At 40.7% G+C, this 17,966-nt stretch overlaps 1 protein-coding gene across 1 annotated transcript; it reads left to right on the top strand.

Moving 5' to 3' along the window:
- The first annotated feature begins 737 nt into the window (after window positions 1-737).
- On the top strand, window positions 738-14,741 carry LOC139557186 (uncharacterized). The gene is made up of 4 exons (XM_071371653.1): window positions 738-1,486; window positions 8,864-10,694; window positions 11,302-11,565; window positions 11,764-14,741. The coding sequence occupies exons 1-4, from the start codon at window positions 1,419-1,421 to the stop codon at window positions 13,279-13,281; spliced, it is 3,681 nt and encodes a 1,226-aa protein (XP_071227754.1). The 5' UTR covers window positions 738-1,418; the 3' UTR covers window positions 13,282-14,741.
- Window positions 14,742-17,966: the final 3,225 nt, after the last annotated feature.

The raw sequence follows: 17,966 nt of genomic DNA, 5'->3' as shown, positions 1-17,966 counted from the left end.
CCAGTTTGATGACTGTGGACATTTTTGCTTACTTTTTGTTCTAAATAGAGTTGGCATATTAGATTGTGTAAAAATGCAGGAAATTAGCTTTAGATATCCCGAAAACTTCTGGGGGAGGACCCTGACCTGATTATGCCCCCCCACTTCGAAAATCAAGGTGGCGCCCCTGACTAAACTGCAGTACCGAAAGTGCCTTCTAAGCACAGTGGAAAGCATGCTTCCAGACCGGAAACCTGTCCCCATGACTAGGACACAAGGCTAAAACGTTTTGGTTCATTTCAACAAAATGTTTGGTTTATAAAATGGCTAGTGTTTCAATATATTTGAGGAATATTGTTCTGCTGCATGTCACATAAATTGAATAAAAATAGGCCACCTCTTTAAAATTGAGGAATTTGCCCTGGAAAATTCAAAGATCCCACATAATTAATGCCCCCGAAATACAGAAAATGTGTTGATCGATTCACCCTATCAGACATCCTATAGCCTAATAAAATAACTATATATGTCGCTAACACACTGCTAGTGCTACCTTGTAGGCTATTTGCTTCCTGCAAACAATGAAAACCCAGCCCTGCAAGCTTATAGGGGAGGGGGAGGGGTACAATTAAATAACTGAACATAACATGAGCAGTTGCTTCTTCAAACGGCCCGAAGATGTCTCCAAATCACACCGGAAATTGTATATTGTCCCCGGAAGTTATGTTATATTATTGTAGCCGTCTCAAGTGGGGATTCAAGATCGTCGATGTTTTATGAACGTTGTTTTGGTCTGTTCTGTTCGCCCTCTGGGTTGAATGGAGATGAGAGAAATATACTGATGTATTGATTTCTACAGTTTGATACAAATACTGGTCTCAATTGAGTCTTGCAAACAGCCTTTTATACGCGGAATTCTGATGATGTTGATGAATTTGAATTATTCAATTTCTTGAACGTGCACCCTGGTAACGTTTCACGGAAGTGTAACGCAAAAAAAAGGATATCTACGGAAATTGATTGACGATAGCTATATGTTATTTAGTCAGCTGGATAACGTTAGTTTTGGAAAGTGACATTATTTTCCAGGAGAAAGTACATCACTGGTAGGCACTAATGTAAGTTAGATGAGTTAGCTATTTAGACAGTCCTTTATACAAAAGCAACGTAACGAGCGTTACCCTGGCCTGAGCTGTTCAATCACTGAGACCGACAGCTCTAGGCTAGCTAGCTAACGTTAGATGGCGCAGCCGTCAACAAACGACGTTACCAGACATTAGATAGCCTACGACGTTACCAGATTTTTCTGTTAGGCATGCATGTAACTTGATATAAACTACAAGAAGGGGTTCCCGCTGCTTTTTGGCGCTTCACACTGCCGACTTTGTCTGGTTCGATAGACAAGTTAGCTAGCTACCTAGCTAGCTTCCTTGGATAGCATGAGTAACTTGAATATCTCATACAGTAATCAAGGCAAAACGATGGCATCTCAAGGCGCGTGTCGCAGGTAAGATTAAACAGTTAATCTGTGTATCAAAACATGTCATTTGAGGATTGGGGTCTCAATCTTTTTTGAAATGGGTGAATTTAAGAAAGGATTACATTGGAATTTAAGGAAGTAGCCTAGCCCTGCCTAAACTATTCAAATGCAATACATTTAATTTAAGGGACAATCTGACAGCTACATCCATTTTTGGATTTATAAATGAATATGTACCCAATGATTCTTGAATATAACTTGTATAATTTAAATACCTCATGAGTTTAGTTCAACTATCCCATCAGAACCCAAAATATAACCTTGTTTTACTCAAGTAAATGTAACAAACACGAATAAAGCCTCAAAACATGGTTAAAACTAGAATGTTAATATCATGGTCAGTCTTTGTATCTATAACTCTATGAATTTGAGAGTGGTTTGTTATTGTTTCAAATGCTGATTGCTGCTTTAAAATTTAGACAGATTTAAAACAATGAGATTAGGCCTAGCTATTGTTAAGGATCCGCCCCTTTTTTCTATCTGCCTGTAGCTCAGGTACTGAACCAAGGATATGCATATTCTTGGTACCATTTGAAAGGAAACACTTTGAAGTTTGGAAATGTAAAAGGAATGTAGGAGAATAACACAATAGATCTGGTAAAAGATAATACAAGGGAAAAAACTGCTCTTTTGTATTTTTTTTGTACCATCTTTGAAATGCAAGAGAAAGGCCATAATGTATTATTCCAGCCCAGGTGCAATATACATTTTGGTCACTAGATGGCAGCAATGTATGTGCCGTTTTAGACTGATCCAATGAACCATTGCATTTATGTTCAAACTGTATCAAGACTGCCCAAATATGCCTAATTTGTTTATAACTTTTTATGTTCAAAATTGTGCACTCTCCTCAAACAATAGCATGGTATTCTTTCACTGTAATAGCTACTGTAAATTGGACAGTGCAGTTAGATTAACAAGAATTTAAGCTTTCTGCCAATATCAGATATGTCTATGTCCTGGAAAATGTTCTTGTTACTTACAACCTCATGCTAATCGCATTAGCCTACGTTAGCTCAACCGTCCCGTGCAGGGGCCACCAATCCAGAAGAAGTTTTAAAGACCCAGTCCTGTGCAATCAAAATAAACAAATGTACAGTCTGGAATTTGGGAAGCTGTTTGATGTTAATTTAAGTTCTTGATATTAAGCCATTGATTCTGAAAGACTAACCTCTATCCCTCTTTTTTTTTTATCATAACCCAAAATATACAAGGTTTTGTTACTCCATTGTTTACAAACAGCAAGAATGGAAACAATATACAGTTTCAACATATGGTAAAAATGTGGCCTATCTCTTGGATGTAATGGACTGTCAGTCCTTGGCATTTAGAACACTTTCAGCTTTATTCCACACCGCCCAGTTTATATTTGGCTTTACTGGACAACTTAATTATTTTAATTGAAATAATACATTGGCAATTTATTATTTTTTGGCTACCAATATGTTTTCTACAGGATTAGGGCAACATACTGTAATCAATGTCCCACAAGGGTTTGCCTACATCAGGAGTTTGAACTACACTGAAAGTAGACTGAACTGAAGTTACTCCCCAACAATGAAAGGAAATATTAGGCTATGCAAGGCTATCCATCATATTGCACACATGTATTGAACTATAACAGAGACTATAACAATGGACTACTGCTCTATAACAATATTGCTCTTCTACTACTGATTGAAGCAATGAGTTTATAAAATCAATCATCGTGCTACAAATTCAAGTTGTTAATATAGCTGCAAGTAGCAACGAAGGTTCCTAGACACAACTGTTTTATTTTATTTGAATACCACACACACACTTGATTCAGGGAACATTTTACTGGCAGTGTTCAAATTTTAGCACAATAGCAAAGATGTTTGCAACAGCGCCACCATGTGAATTTATTCTATCATTAATACTAGCTACAATCCTTCCTTAGTGCACGCATAACAATTCAAATTAATCTGTTCAGTAAATTTACTGGTAAAGGTTTTATAGCGCCATCAACTGGTTTGGAGTAGCTATGTTTGACGTTGCCACTATTCCTTCACAAACGTGGTAGGGAATAATAGCAGGGCATAAAATGAACACCTGCCAAATGCGGGTAGACTTAGATATTGGTGGGTAAGATTGTCTATTTCACCAGCCACGTTGGCGGGTGGTCAATTTTCAGGGCTTTACAGTGTGAGCATTACATTTGCAAATAAATAGTCAAAAGTCAAGTATGAGTACGTGTGAGTTAGGGTTAGAAAAATGCTGCAGTAGCTGTTTTCAAGGTATTTCTGCTATTTTGTTTCATAGCTGCTAATCGCACAAAGAAATAGGAAACCTATATCCCACCTCGCAAAGTAACACTGCCTGGCAAGGGATAACTTTTTGACAATCTGGGCTTGACATATTGAGAGGGTGTTTTTCAACAGAACAGTGTACAAGTGGCAGCAACATTCTGAATTGTGAGTACAACGAACATTTGAATATTAAAACGATATACAACGGCTGTGGACAATAGAACATGGAAATTGAAAAAATAGTTTTATCGTCAATCGTTGAGGCGAACCATGGCTGGGATGGCACTAAAACGTAAACGCTCAGTGCTGCAATGATTCCGTTCCAGTTTAGTTGAGGAGTGGGTCTCAACTAAACTGTGGTGGTAGGGAAAGGATTTTAGATTAGCTCTTGCGAAAGATCTTTCCCTGCGTTTGTGGAGTGATGGAAGGTCCAGATTGGTGCGTGCATCTGAGTAGGAGGTGTAGTCTGTGCCCATGATGATGCATACTGCTCTTCTCTGGACCTTCTCGATGGTGTCAGACTCTTGGTTAGCCCTGCATGCCACACTGGGGCAGCATATCCCACCGCTTGTCGGACGTAGGTGGTGAATACCATTACCAAGTCCTTCTTAGGGATGTGGAAGTGTTTAAGGCGTCGGAAGAGGAACAGACGCCGGCTGGCCTTTTCACAGATGTGCTCTACCTGTGTTGTCCATCTTAGATTGCCTTGAATGAAGATTCCTAGGATCTTGATAACCTCTACCTTCTGGAGTTCTGTGTTGTTGATTGACAGGTGGTATTGTGGGTGGTGACTTAGTGAAGTGCGCATGGAGCATGTGTCTCCCCACTGACCACTTCTCCAGGTCAGCCAGGTCTTCTTGGATGGTGGAAGTGGATTTTGGTGTTCTTGTTTCTAATAAATTAAGGTAATCCACAAATTTCCATTGCTTGACTGCTGATTGCCCGGCTGCACTGATGTATGCAATAACATTCAGCGGACCAAGCAGAGTTCCTTGAGGTAGGCCACAAGATTACTGACACTCAGACAGCATACAATAATACCTCACCACCTGGTGTCTATTAGGGAGGAAGTTGCATATCCATCTGGCGAGCGATTGTCGAAGCCCGAGCTCTAACATCCTGGTGATGGCGAGGTTGTGGCAGACACGGCTAAAGGCTTTGCCAAAGTCAGTGGTCACCAGGGAACAGGTGGAACTAAGCTTATCCTGGGACTTGAAGAGCTTGTTGGTTAGACCCATCCGACAGTGTGCTGTTGATCAGCCTTGTAGACATCTGTACTGCTGGGTGTCTATCTGGGCTAGGATGTTGGTCAGAGCCCATTCTGTGATAAAGCTCTCAGCTACTTTGCGTAGTGAGATAGTGAGCTGTATTTCACTGATGGAGGGTCGTTTGGTTTTAGGAATGGGGACCACTATAGCTTCTTGCCATTAGTCAGGTATGATGCCTTCTTGTAGACAGGTTAAGAATGTCAGCCAGTGTTCTGCTCAGTTCATATGCAAACTCCTTTATTAGTCTGCCTGGGATTTCATCTGGTTCCGCTGCCTTTATAGGTTTTCACCTTCTGTAGCTTTCTGTAGACTTCCCAGGTTTGGACTGTTGGAGCAGGGCGTGCTGGTAAAATGGAGGGCAGCAGTGCTGGGTTGATGGGTGGTAGGGACTGTTACTTTTGATCAGGGGTTGGAACCAGAATTATTTTCCAATAATTTTGTCCTGAACAGAACCCCTTTTTTTCGTTTCGTTCCACTGTTCTGACCAGCAAGAGTTTTTAACCAGTTTGAACCAAAAAAAAGTACCGGTTTATATTGTTCCTTTTTTAACCTGTGAAATCAACCGTTTTTTACATTTAGCTCATTAAATTACTTCACCAATCAGTGCGGGTAGAGCAGGCAAGCTAGTTGTTTACATGCAAGAGGGACAGACAAATGTAGCCTGTGGCGCAATATGCGACTGACATTTTGCAGGTGGGGAGAGCAAGAAAGGGTTGAGGAGGAGGCTTGACATGCTGGGCTAGCTAGCTAACAAGCTTGTATGTGCAGAGCGGCACCAGAATTAAAAACATGTCTTACCTTTTTTGTAGTTAATAAATCCAATGTGAAACGTAATAACTAGGCCTATAGAATCCTTAACTAGCATTGAGGGTCAGGTAGCCGAAACACATGTAGCCTGAAGTTTTTCAGCATGCAGGTAGACATACGTTTCTGAGTGACCGAGTAAGGGCTTTGCATAGGTAGGCATTTTGTTGTGGGACTAGAAAAAAATGCCTGGACTGTAAAATAATATTATTAACTGGTTCCCATGCTTTTAAAATACATTTTGTTCCGAAACAGTATGGAGCACTTTCATTCCAGGTTCCATTCCTTGGGGGAAAAAACGTATTTTTCTGGTTTTTGGTTCTGTTCCCTGAACCGGTTACTATCCCTGCTTTTGATAGTGCTTTATTAATTTAATTTGCTGTACCATGTCTATTGTCAGGTTGCCTCAGTTTGGGAGAGGTTAAGTCTTTGATGTTCTTATGCCACTGGGCGGGATCTTGCTGTTGCAGTTAACATTTTCCCTCGCACCTTATTCCTTAATTCCTTCCATAGGGTTGTGGTTTGGTTATGGAATGCTCTCTGGCGGTCTCTGACCATTGCCTTTATCTCTGGGGTTATCCATGGCTTATCACGGAAATATAAAGCATACATGGCAGCGGACTTCGAGGTGGTGGGACTTAGTGGTGGGAGGTGATCCACTGCCCAAATGAACACGTGCTTGAGTTTCGCAGTGGCCTGAATACCTTTCTGACAGTATGATTTTTGGACCTCTTCAGTTTAAGTTATTGTAACAACACTGTGGTCACTTGTGGGTCAGAAATGGCAGGTTCAGAGTAGACGGATGATAGGTGGATGATCATCAGTTCAAGAATATTTTGCCCCCTTATGGTTTTATGGATCTGCTCAAGATTGTGGCTTCTACACAGCTTGTCCATGCTCACTTGATTGACGTCACCACCAACGATAACTTCAATAGCAGGGTGTTTTACCTGCAGGGAGTCAACAGGCTACCAGCTGGGCAATGAGTTGTTCAGCATAGGGTGAGTCAGGTGGAGAGTACACTGCACATACTGCAACACGTGTGAAGACCTGGGCAGTCTGTATGGTCTTGTATGAATTAGGCTTTAGCGATATACCGTATACCGGGGTATTCTTAAATATAGACTGTATGATTGTCAATACCGTCCCTGGGCCCCCTAAAGCTCTATGCCCCCCGTGTCGCAGGGGCTTTTGTGTTGTATGCAACCTCACTGCTTATAACTTAAGTTAACCATCTAAGATGTGCCAAATAAATTATATCTGTCTCAGGGCTCCAGTATTTGAGATGGCAGTCTATTCTTGCAATTAGTTTGTTCGCTTGCGCTTGTTAGCATTTAGCTAGCGACTGCTATGGGAATTTGATAGTAATTTGTTGGGACCCTAACGCTCCAAAAATAATAAATATTTATTTATCATTTTTACATTTGAAAAGAAATAGCGCTGGTATGGTACAGGAACATTATGAACATCTGGATACTGCCCACCCACAGTATGAATCCTTATGCACTAACTCAGGTGGCACTGAAGATGCAGGGATGCTGTTGTTTACATAATGGCCACTCCCCCTCATTCCTTTCCTCAGGAGCGCGGGAGAAAGTTGTAAAGCCCTAAATGTCAAACATTTCAGTGGGTGAGTTGCCACTAAACCACGTCTCAGAAATAATTTCAATGTCAGATTTTGATTCACTCATTCTCCACTCAAAATTTCCCAACTTGTTTAAGAGAGACTGTGCGTTTGATAAAAGCACTGAGTGTTGGCAGTATTTACTTTCCTTGGGCATGTGCTTTTGCAAAACTTGTTGAGTGGTCCAAAGGTTTGATTTACTGGTATTTAGGATCAGATCAGAGGAGGGTCTATATCCAACAGTTTGGATATAGCCGGAGTTATGACCTGCTCTCTTCCTTCTCTGGCGAAGTATTGAGGAAATCCTTGAAGTCCAAAGTAATGGGTGTCTGCTTCTTTTGAAAACTTCTTAAGAATGTCAATGAGTAGCTCTGGGATGCTGAGCAGGTTTATAAAGTCTGATTAATCATCCAGTTTAGCATTTTGGGATAGAATTTCTATATATTTACCATCTAAAGCTACCATAAAATAAAAATTGATGTAAAATGTGTACATAGAAACCAATTCTAACTATTCATTATAGATTAAATTAGCAGGAGTAAACAGTCAACGCTGCCATACGAAGCCATGGCAACCACAGAACCATATGTACATTCCATATGGCAACCATGGAACCATATGGATATTGGCCCCATGCAAGGAGAATCCCACAAAAACAAAAAGGCTAACCGCTTGCCTGGCTACCCATCCACATCGCCCCGGCCAACTGACGTTTCTTCTCCACGATTATTCTGGATTTTCCTCCCTCCCCTTACGATTTCTAGAATGAGAACACATTCTAATTGGTCCCAGAAACCGATGGGTTGGGCCAGAGCTTGCGTACATGATGATTCTTTGATACTCTGGTTAGATTTATTAGAGACGATCCAATCGCTAATGAACACCCCTCACACAAATGACTTCAAAGATGGAAGTTTCAGACTAAATGTATGTAAGAATCTATAGAGCAGCGGCATTAAATTCAGGATGTGTCATCAGGCAAGCTTCCAGCCACCACTATAAATAATAATAATACGCTTTTCAAAGATCCAAAGATGCTTTAGAGGGTATTAAAGAAACACAAACAAAAACCTATACAAAAACGTCAGACAAAGGAAAAATATAACGAATAAGTAGGAAGTGAGATTCAATAAAAGGAAAGTGTGATCTGTCAGTGCATGATTAAGCGAGCAGCTGTTCTATACAAGCAAATCTAACTGCATTGATTTAATCTCAATTAAGAGGTGGCCTGTATTGTTTGTGTATTGTATCGAACACAAAGGCCTATTTATTTTAAAAAAATTATAGGGACAGATGATCAAAACGCTCAAGAAATTGATTTTAATTGCCTGAACTGTCTTGCTGTGAAATGCTTATGTATTACATTTTTCCTTTTCAGTGGGACAGGTGTCTTTTACCAAGCGATGCCAGCTGTGGGAACTGATGGGAGAAATGTTATGAAACTGATCCCTGTTCAAAAAGTAAACGGACAGTTTGTTCGATCACCAACAAGCACTATGAAGGACATCGCTGAACCTCAACGAGATCTTACCTTGGACGTGCCATCAATTTCAAAGATTAACATGTGTACTTTGGGACCCACAGCTAAAGGACAATCGGTGAATAAAAGGCAATTTTACATGAGTACCTCTCAAAATCCAACCAATCTGACAGGAATATATAAATCGGTGAGCATCCAGACTCCTATAGTAACAACAAAAATGCGTCAGCCCCAAAGTGCGTTATCCTTGACATCACCTGAGCTAACACTTTTGAATAAGGATCAGCTGCCAGTCACTGTGAAATCTCCAGTGCTTCCAAATGGACAATACCTTCAAATTCCTCCTAATGCTCAAGTGAAAACCCTTCCAGCATCCGCACTCCCCCCAGCCATAAAGAGACAGATATTTACTTCATCAACGAGCTGTGCCTCAAATTCGAATTTGCCAATGGTTCTTTATGTGTCCCCTGTCCAAACCATGAAACCGGGTGGTACTCCATTATGTCCAACATTTCAGAAGGCACCCCTCTCCCTCAGCCGACTTCCAAGGTCATCTGGCCAGACACATTCTACATGTTCTTCATCAGGCTCAACACCATGTTCTACTACTGCTAAGGATATTAAAAGACCGGTCACTCCTCTTAAGTGGGTGATTGAGGAGACAGATGGCTCACCTGCTCCATGCCTTGTTCCTGTGAATTCCTCTTCTATGACCTCAGATATTTTGAAAACTCTGGCAGAGATGGAAAAAGCCACCAAACCCTGTGAAAACACAGCAAAAAAGTGTTCACCTTCCCAAGAGAGTCAGACAAAAATTGGCCAAGAGAAGGACAATGCCTTAGTGATGTACAATGGGAAGGTGTATTTTGTGGCCAAGAAAACTCCTGAGCTTTGTAACCGACCATCAAAGCCCTTGGAGGCCAGTAGGAACATGGGTGACTCCACCACACAGGCAGCAGAAAGTGTTAGATTCAATCAGAGAATCAGCTTACCGCCCTCCCTACCCTTAAGCTCCTCACTTGGATCACAATTGTCAAATAAAACCAGACCAGATCCTAAACACATTGTTATACCAGATGACATCATTGACCTCTGTGACGATGATCCCCAAGATGACCTTACGTACCAGGCAATATCAACAAGGGACGTAACAAGGCAACCTTTAAGACAGTCTGAAGTCGATGAGGACGAAGACTCCAATGTAATATTTGTCTCATACCTTCCACCCAAAACAGTGTCTAAAGTAGCTGAAGAAGACAAAGAAATGGCTCATATGCTGAATGACTTGGAAGCTGAACAAGAAGTGTTATGCAGTCAAGATCATTTGAATGGCCAGATAGTGGATAGTCAGAACAAAGTATCTGGCCTGTCAATAGAAAAGTGTCAGAGCGTTGCCACTGCCCAAGACATGGCAGGCTGTCAAGGTAGTGCAACAGGCCAAGAGTTGAACTCCCGCCAGCATAACATCACTGGTCAGTATAGGAAAATTCTTCAAAGATTTCATGGCCGTGCAACTGGAATCCGAATAGAGAACATTCAGGGTAATGCCACTAGCAAGGAAATGGGAAGCAGTCATCCCAGTGCCTCAACCCAAGAAATGGGGAATGTCCAGGATGATGCCACTGACCAGGGAATCGGAAACAGCCAGCACCATCCTGCCACGCAAGAAATGGACAACATAACTGGAAGTACCTCTCTCCAAACAGAAATGGAGACTCACAAGGAAAAGGTAAGACAACCCACTACTCAGATTACTACATGATCGGTAGGATAGCTACACTGAACAAAAATATAAACGCAACATGTAAAGTTGTTGGTCCCATGTTTCCCAGAAATGTTTCATGTGCACAAATTTGTTTACATCCCTGTTAGTGAACATTTCTCATTTGCCAAAATGATCCATCCACCTCACAGGTGTGGAATATCAAGAAGCTGATTAAACACCATGATCATTATACAGGTGCACCTTGTGCTGGGGACAATAAAAGGCCACTCTAAAATATGCAGTTTTGTCACACAACACAATGCCATAGATGTCTCAAGTTTTTAGGGAGTTTTATGGAGCAAGGAGTATTTCTGTTTGCAATAAAGCCCTTTTGTGGGCAAAAACGCATTCTGATTTGCTGGGCCTGGCTCCCAAGTGGATGAACCTCTGCCCAGTCATGTGAAATCCATAGATTGGGGCCTAATACATTTATTTCAATAGACTGATTTCCTTATATAAACTGTAACTCAGTACTATCTTTGAAATTGTTGCACATTGCGTTTATATTTTTGTTCAGTATAATAAAGTAAACTCACAAAGGCTTTTAATCTTGATCATTCCCCAATTTTAGAGCTCATCCGATCCCATCCCTGAGCAGCGGACTTCTGTGTTGGACATGGAATCCTTGGAAAGTTGTGATGGCCTGCTGAAACAGATGTTTGGGATCACATCTGATGTGAAAATATGTTTGGAGAGGATTGACGCTAAACCCAAGGCTATCCCTAAGGTGTTTCCTCGGATTGGGACCACAAACAAACGTACCATAGAGGCTATTCGCAAATTGTTACAGGGATCAAACATTTTGATAAAAAAGAGGGAACACAAGGAAACAGAGGTAACTGATGATTTTCTACTTTTCTAAAGCGTACTAATGCATGAGGTACTGTTGGTCTACCTTAGCCTATTAGATTGTCATGGTTGAATTTCGAGACAAAATGTATATTGTTGTACCATTAATTTGAACAGCATTTTCAAGATGTATTACTTACTGTATTTCCCCACTCTAAAAATGAAGCACCTTGTTGTTTCACAGGTCTCTGCAACTAGGAAGGATGGTAGTTGCCCAATAGATGCTAAAAGACTGAAAATAGAAAAAGTAAAAAATGCATCTGAAAGTTCAGAAAACACAGAGACCCTCACCAGCCCAACTCCTCAGCTGGAAATGCAGCCCCTCACCAGCCCAACTCCTCAGCTGGAAATGCAGCCCCTCACCAGCCCAACTCCTCAGCTGGAAATGCAGCCCCTCACCAGCCCAACTCCTCAGCTGGAAATGCAGCCCCTCACCAGCCCAACTCCTCAGCTGGAAATGCAGCCCCTCACCAGCCCAACTCCTCAGCTGGAAATGCAGCCCCTCACCAGTCCAACTCCTCAGCTGGAAATGCAGCCCCTCACCAGCCCAACTCCTCAGCTGGAAATGCAGCCCCTCACCAGCCCAACTCCTCAGCTGGAAATGCAGCCCCTCACCAGTCCAAGTCCTCAGTTGGAAATGCAGCCCCTCACCAGCCCAACTCCTCAGTTGAAAATGCAGCCCCTCACCAGCCCAAGTCCTCAGTTGAAAATGCAGCCCCTCACCAGTCCAAGTCCTCAGTTGATAATGCAGCCCCTCACCAGCCCAACTCCTCAGCTGGAAATGCAGCCCCTCACCAGTCCAAGTCCTCAGTTGAAAATGCAGCCCCTCACCAGCCCAAGTCCTCAGTTGATAATGCAGCCCCTCACCAGCCCAACTCCTCAGTTGAAAATGCAGCCCCTCACCAGTCCAACTCCTCAGCTGGAAATGCAGCCCCTCACCAGCCCAAGTCCTCGGTTGAAAATGCAGCCCCTCACCAGCCCAACTCCTCAGCTGGAAATGCAGCCCCTCACCAATCCAAGTCCTCAGCTAGACATCTTATCTGATGCTGAACATATATTTGGCTATGAGGAACCGACTGTCAATGATCTAATTTCCACCGCAGTTGAAACAGGGTTCCCTTCCCATCCTCTGCCAGAAATCAATCCAGTACATATTTCAAAAAGAAGCTCAAACTCACCCGTTCCATCTGTCCACCCACAAACAAATGCTGAAGCTATGAATTGCGCTCCTGGGCCCCTCTGTGGCACAGCAAGCAACATAAAGCCGAACTCTAGAAGAAGAAGGGGAAAAGGGAAAAGATGCACAGCATGTCCATGTGGGGTGACTGGAACACTAGTACAAGAGAAAGCAATGAGCTCATCATCCACTTCACAAGAGGAGCCTAGTTCATCTAAACCACCAAACACCAGGTACTCAGGGTGCAGTACCAGTGCAATTGCAAAATCAGCTAAACGAAAGGGTAGAAAGTCCACAAAGGCTCAAATGGATGATAAAGAGCTAACATCTGTGGAGATCCAATGTCCTTCAACTGTGAGTGAGCAGGGAAGTAGTACAGCTGGAGAGATCCCAACCAGTTATCTCTGCTCTACAGCACTCATGGACCCTGAAGAAATCAAGCGTCATGAGAGAATCAAACGACTGAAAGAACTCTTGAAGGAGAAGGAGGCTGCTCTTGCAATGATTAGAAAGAACATGGGCTGAGTTGGACTGAATTGCTTTCCAAATCCCAATGTATTGCATTGCATAACTTCAGCTTGTAGAACTCTTATTTGAATTGTCATATTTACAGTTCATTCAGAAAGTATTCAGACCCGTTTACTTTTTCCACATTTTGTTACGTTACAACCTTATTCTAAAGTTGATTTAAATAAATATAAATCCTCATCAATCTACACACAATACCCAATAATGACAAAGCGAAAACAGGTTTTTAGAAATGTTTGCAAATGTAGAAAAATGAAAAGTATTCAGACTCTTTGCTATGAGACTCGAAATTGAGTTCAGATACATCCTGTTTCCATTGATCATCCTTTAGATATTTCTACAACTTGATTGGAGTCCACCTGTGGTAAATTCAATTGATTGGACATGATTTGGAAAGGCACACACCTGTCTATAAGGTCCCACAGTTATCAGTGCATGTCAGATCTGGGGAAGGGTACCAAAAATGTCGGCAGCATTGAAGGTCCCCAAGAACATAGTGGCCTCCATCATTCTTAAATGGAAGGAGTTTGGAACCACCAAGACTCTTCCTAGAGCTGGCCAAACTGTGTAGAAGGGAGGTTTACATTAATGTTACTACAAATGCATTATTTAGTTGAATATATCCAACGATTTTGTGCAATAGGACTTGTATAATGACAACTTAGTATACAATTTGTATTTGGCTTTTTGTGATGACTGCATTTGTAAGCACTTTGTACGCTATCAAAATAATTAAGTCAAGTAACGGTACGCGTTAACACGTTAACTTTGGCAGCCCTAGTCTGAATGCTTATGTAAATGTAATTATGTTTTTTTAGGTATAATACATTTGCTAACATTTCTAAGTCTGGTTTTGCTTTGTCATTATGGGGTATTGTGTGTAGATTGATGAGGGTAACAAATCTATTTAATACATTTTAGAATAAGGCTGTAACGTATCAAAATGTGGAAAAAGTCAAGGTGTCTGTATAGTTTCCAAATGCAATGAATGTAATGTTTTATTACCTGCAGGAAATGCATTTATTTTCTGTATTGAATGTTTAATTCCAAAATACAATAATTCCAGTGATAACATGTCATTTATATTTTTATGACAATGTTCCTAGGTTTTCCTGTTTTGTCCTAGAGGGGTAGGTATTGAGTATGTTGATGCATTGACTAAGCATCTTAAGATAAGTTTTCTGAAAATATTTCAATTTTACTGATTAGCATTTTTACAATGTTTGTATTTCTGCCTTATCAGCTTTTGCACCTAGGTTTTCTATTTGTTCTGCAAAGATTGATCACAATTCTATCCACAAAATGCATGCAGATACTTGTTGGCTCCCTTTAGAGTAATTTATTTTATAATGGACTAATGTAATGTTAACATTTGGTTAGGTAGGCATAAGTGTTTTTCTGTCTACGAATAAAAAATATTGTAACTAAAAAAGATGTAATAAATAATATTGTCAGTAGATGGCAGTGTTGTTGGATTCTATGGAGCTGCAAGAGGAACTGCCCCTCTTTACCTTCAGGCTCTGCTCTCCTCTCTACACCCCAACCCAAGTACTTTGATCTGCCACTTCTGGTCTCTTGGCCATCCCACCCCTACAGGATGGCAGCTCCTGCTCAGCCCAGTCCAAGCTCTTCTCTGTCCTGGCACCCCAATGGTAGAACCAGCTTCCCCCTGAAGCTAGGACAGAGTCCCTGCCCATGTTTTGAAAATGAACTCTTCAAATAATATTTTAAATAATCCCACTGCAGCCCCCTGTACCCTCCATCCAAGAAAAGCCTTTCATGACCTAAGACTCGCACTCTTACTAATCAAATGTATTTATATAGCCCTTATATCAGCTGATATCTCAAAGTGGTGTACAGAAACTAGCTTTGACTTTGCTGATAGCTATGAGTAAAAATGTACTTACTGTGATTATGTGGTTGTCCCAACTAGCTATCTTAAGATGAATGCACTAACTGTAAGTCGTTCTGGATAAGGGCATCTGCTAAATGACTAAAATGTGTAGGCCTGGACTCAAGGGAACATGGAACAGAAGGGTGGTTGGAGAATTACTATTTTATTGAAGTTTTCTACATTTAGACTCAAGGACTGTTTTGAAAGACTTGAGTATATTGTACAGAACCTGGTGCACATAGATAATCTGAAAATCCTCAGTTTAACATAAAATACTTTTTTGCTTTATATTTGTTTTGTATTAAATAACATGTTTACATGTTATTACAAATGCATTATTTAGTTGAATATATCCAACGATTTTGTGCAATGGGACTTGTATAATGACAACTTAGTATAAAATCTGTGTATTTGGCTTTTTGTAATGACTGCATTTGTAAGAACTTGTACACTATCAAAATAATGTACAGAGCTTGCTAAAATGAAATAAGTGATACACCCAAGTGTAGGGCTAGAGTAGACTATACCAAATATGTTTTATAACTAACCCAAGATAGACAACAGCCTGTCACAATGGACAAAACAAGCAAAGAGGTGGGCAGAGCCAAGCACGAGCTAGCGAGAGCCTAACTACAAGTATTTGCATATTTTCGTTAGGGAACGCCTACAATGCAGTAACTCAATACGCCCTTGTACTCCTTCTAAACAATGCTTTTTTGAAACATTGGCAAAGGGTAAAGTCTACAAAACTACGTCCACTCTGTTCATAACAGATTCTAGTTTTGGAAACAAAACTTTATTGAGATCAAATGTTTCTTCGATAAGAAAAGTAGATTCTCGGCCAGAATCCATTTCGCTCCATCATGCCGGCCACTGGGCTTCTTCTCACCTCCATATTTGATAGTGTATGGAAACTCCAACCGAATACTTAGATATTTCACCAGATGAATAAATGTTGTCTCGTGACTATACTGTACATTTTCACTGGCTCTGAAAACAGCCTTCCTAGTGGACACAGGAAGTTACCGCCACAGTGACTGCAGTGAAAAGTCAGTAATACACCCACACCCTTTAACAATAACCCTTAACCTTTTACATTTCAACCAATTGAAAGGGGGAGGAGGGTAGTTAAACAGCAGTGTTTTTCAAAAATTTTACAAATAAATGAAAAGCTGAAATGTCTTGAGTCAATAAGTATTCAACCCCTTTGTTATGGCAAGCCTAAATAAGTTCAGGAGTAAACATTTGCTTAACATAAGTTGCAAGGACTCAGTCTGTGTGAATAATAGTGTTTAACATGATTTTTGAATGACTACCTCATCTCTACCCCACACATAAAATTGTCTGTAAGGTCCCTCAGTCGAATAGTGAATTACAAACACAGATTCAACCACAAAGACCAGGAAAGAAAACGGTGGTTTGATTCATTCTGAAAATTGCCACATTCATTTCTTTAACCCATGGTAATGTTGGAAGGTTAGTGTACATATAATTATAATAGGGAGAATAGTGTACAATAGTAGGCTATACCCTCGTCTATTGCCTGCACTAACCATGGAACTGTGTGATGACAGCCAAGTATTGCGCCATGCGTCTCTTTAAAACTGTTATGGCTTGGTCTGCTACTCCATAACGATTTAATTAGCCTACATTTTTATATTATCAACTGTTACTAATGATCCTCAGCAACAACCACATTTACAGAGGAAGCAAATAAATGTCAATTAAACAATGTAATTTAATGGAATGATAATGTAGGCTATACCAACCCGAAGGGAATCAACACTAAATTGGCAGTTGAATATGTGTGGTTATTGGGCCTACTGAAGGTCGAAACTGATAGTGGCTAATATTTAACATGATAGAAATAGGAAACAAAGAAAGCCGGGGTAGCCTATAATTAAGTCATTCGAGAGGGCCCATCCCTGCATGTTAAAAGGCTGTACAATTTAATTTCTGCATAATGGCACATTATTTCTTCAACTTTACTGTGGGAAAGTTGATATGTTGATATGCTTCATTTTGCTGCCAAAAGACTGGTTTCACATTTGTCTCCGGCGATTATGAGGTAAAGTACAGTATATCTAGAACAAGAGTCATTTATATTTACAATTTCCTTATCCAAACGGATTACTCATTTACCTAGCTCTTATCGATAGCTCTTATCAAGTTGGAAATTACAGTGCATTGAGAATGGTGTTATTTCTACCGAAAAAAATGAAGTAGGTGCTTTTTCCACTTGGAACCGGTAGGTGCACAAGACCTTATTCATGGTTTCCTGATGTGTAAAGGTGGTGGACTTATTAGGGAATTAAGTCAAGGACAGAATACCATTTGTCTGTAGCAGTGGAGGCTCCTCAGAAGAGGAAAGGGAGAAATATCCTCCTCAGTAAATTTCAGGAAAAAAAGAGTGAAACATTAAAAAAGTTATAATCTTTAGATAAAACTATACTAAATATATTCACGTCACCAAATAATTGATTAAAACACACTGCTTCAGATAATTTATATTGTACTGAAAGCATAAGCTACAGCTAGCTAGCACTGCAGTGCATAAAATGTGAGTAGTTGAGAGAGAAAGACAATAGTTGAACGGTTTTGAACAAAGTCAGTTCTTTAAAAATAAAGGAGAAGCCAGAGAGATTTTTTTTCTTTACTTGCACTTGCAGCTAGCTAGTTTAGCCTACTCAAACACTCAGCTCAAACAGAGGGATGCTATGTTAGCTAGCTGGCTATGGCTATCCAACACTGGAACTCTTCCAAGTCAAGGTAAGCTTAATTTATTGCT

Source organism: Salvelinus alpinus, chromosome 28, assembly GCF_045679555.1.
Source record: "Salvelinus alpinus chromosome 28, SLU_Salpinus.1, whole genome shotgun sequence".
Taxonomy (NCBI): Eukaryota; Metazoa; Chordata; class Actinopteri; order Salmoniformes; family Salmonidae; genus Salvelinus; species Salvelinus alpinus.
This window is presented reverse-complemented; position numbering and strand designations above follow the sequence as displayed.

Coding starts and splice junctions, on each gene's coding strand:
- LOC139557186 (XM_071371653.1), top strand. CDS start 1,419: ATGAGTAACTTGAATATCTCATACAGTAATCAAGGCAAAACGATGGCA. Junction 10,695..11,301: donor TGGAGACTCACAAGGAAAAG/GTAAGACAACCC, acceptor CCCCAATTTTAG/AGCTCATCCGATCCCATCCC. Junction 11,566..11,763: donor GGGAACACAAGGAAACAGAG/GTAACTGATGAT, acceptor GTTGTTTCACAG/GTCTCTGCAACTAGGAAGGA.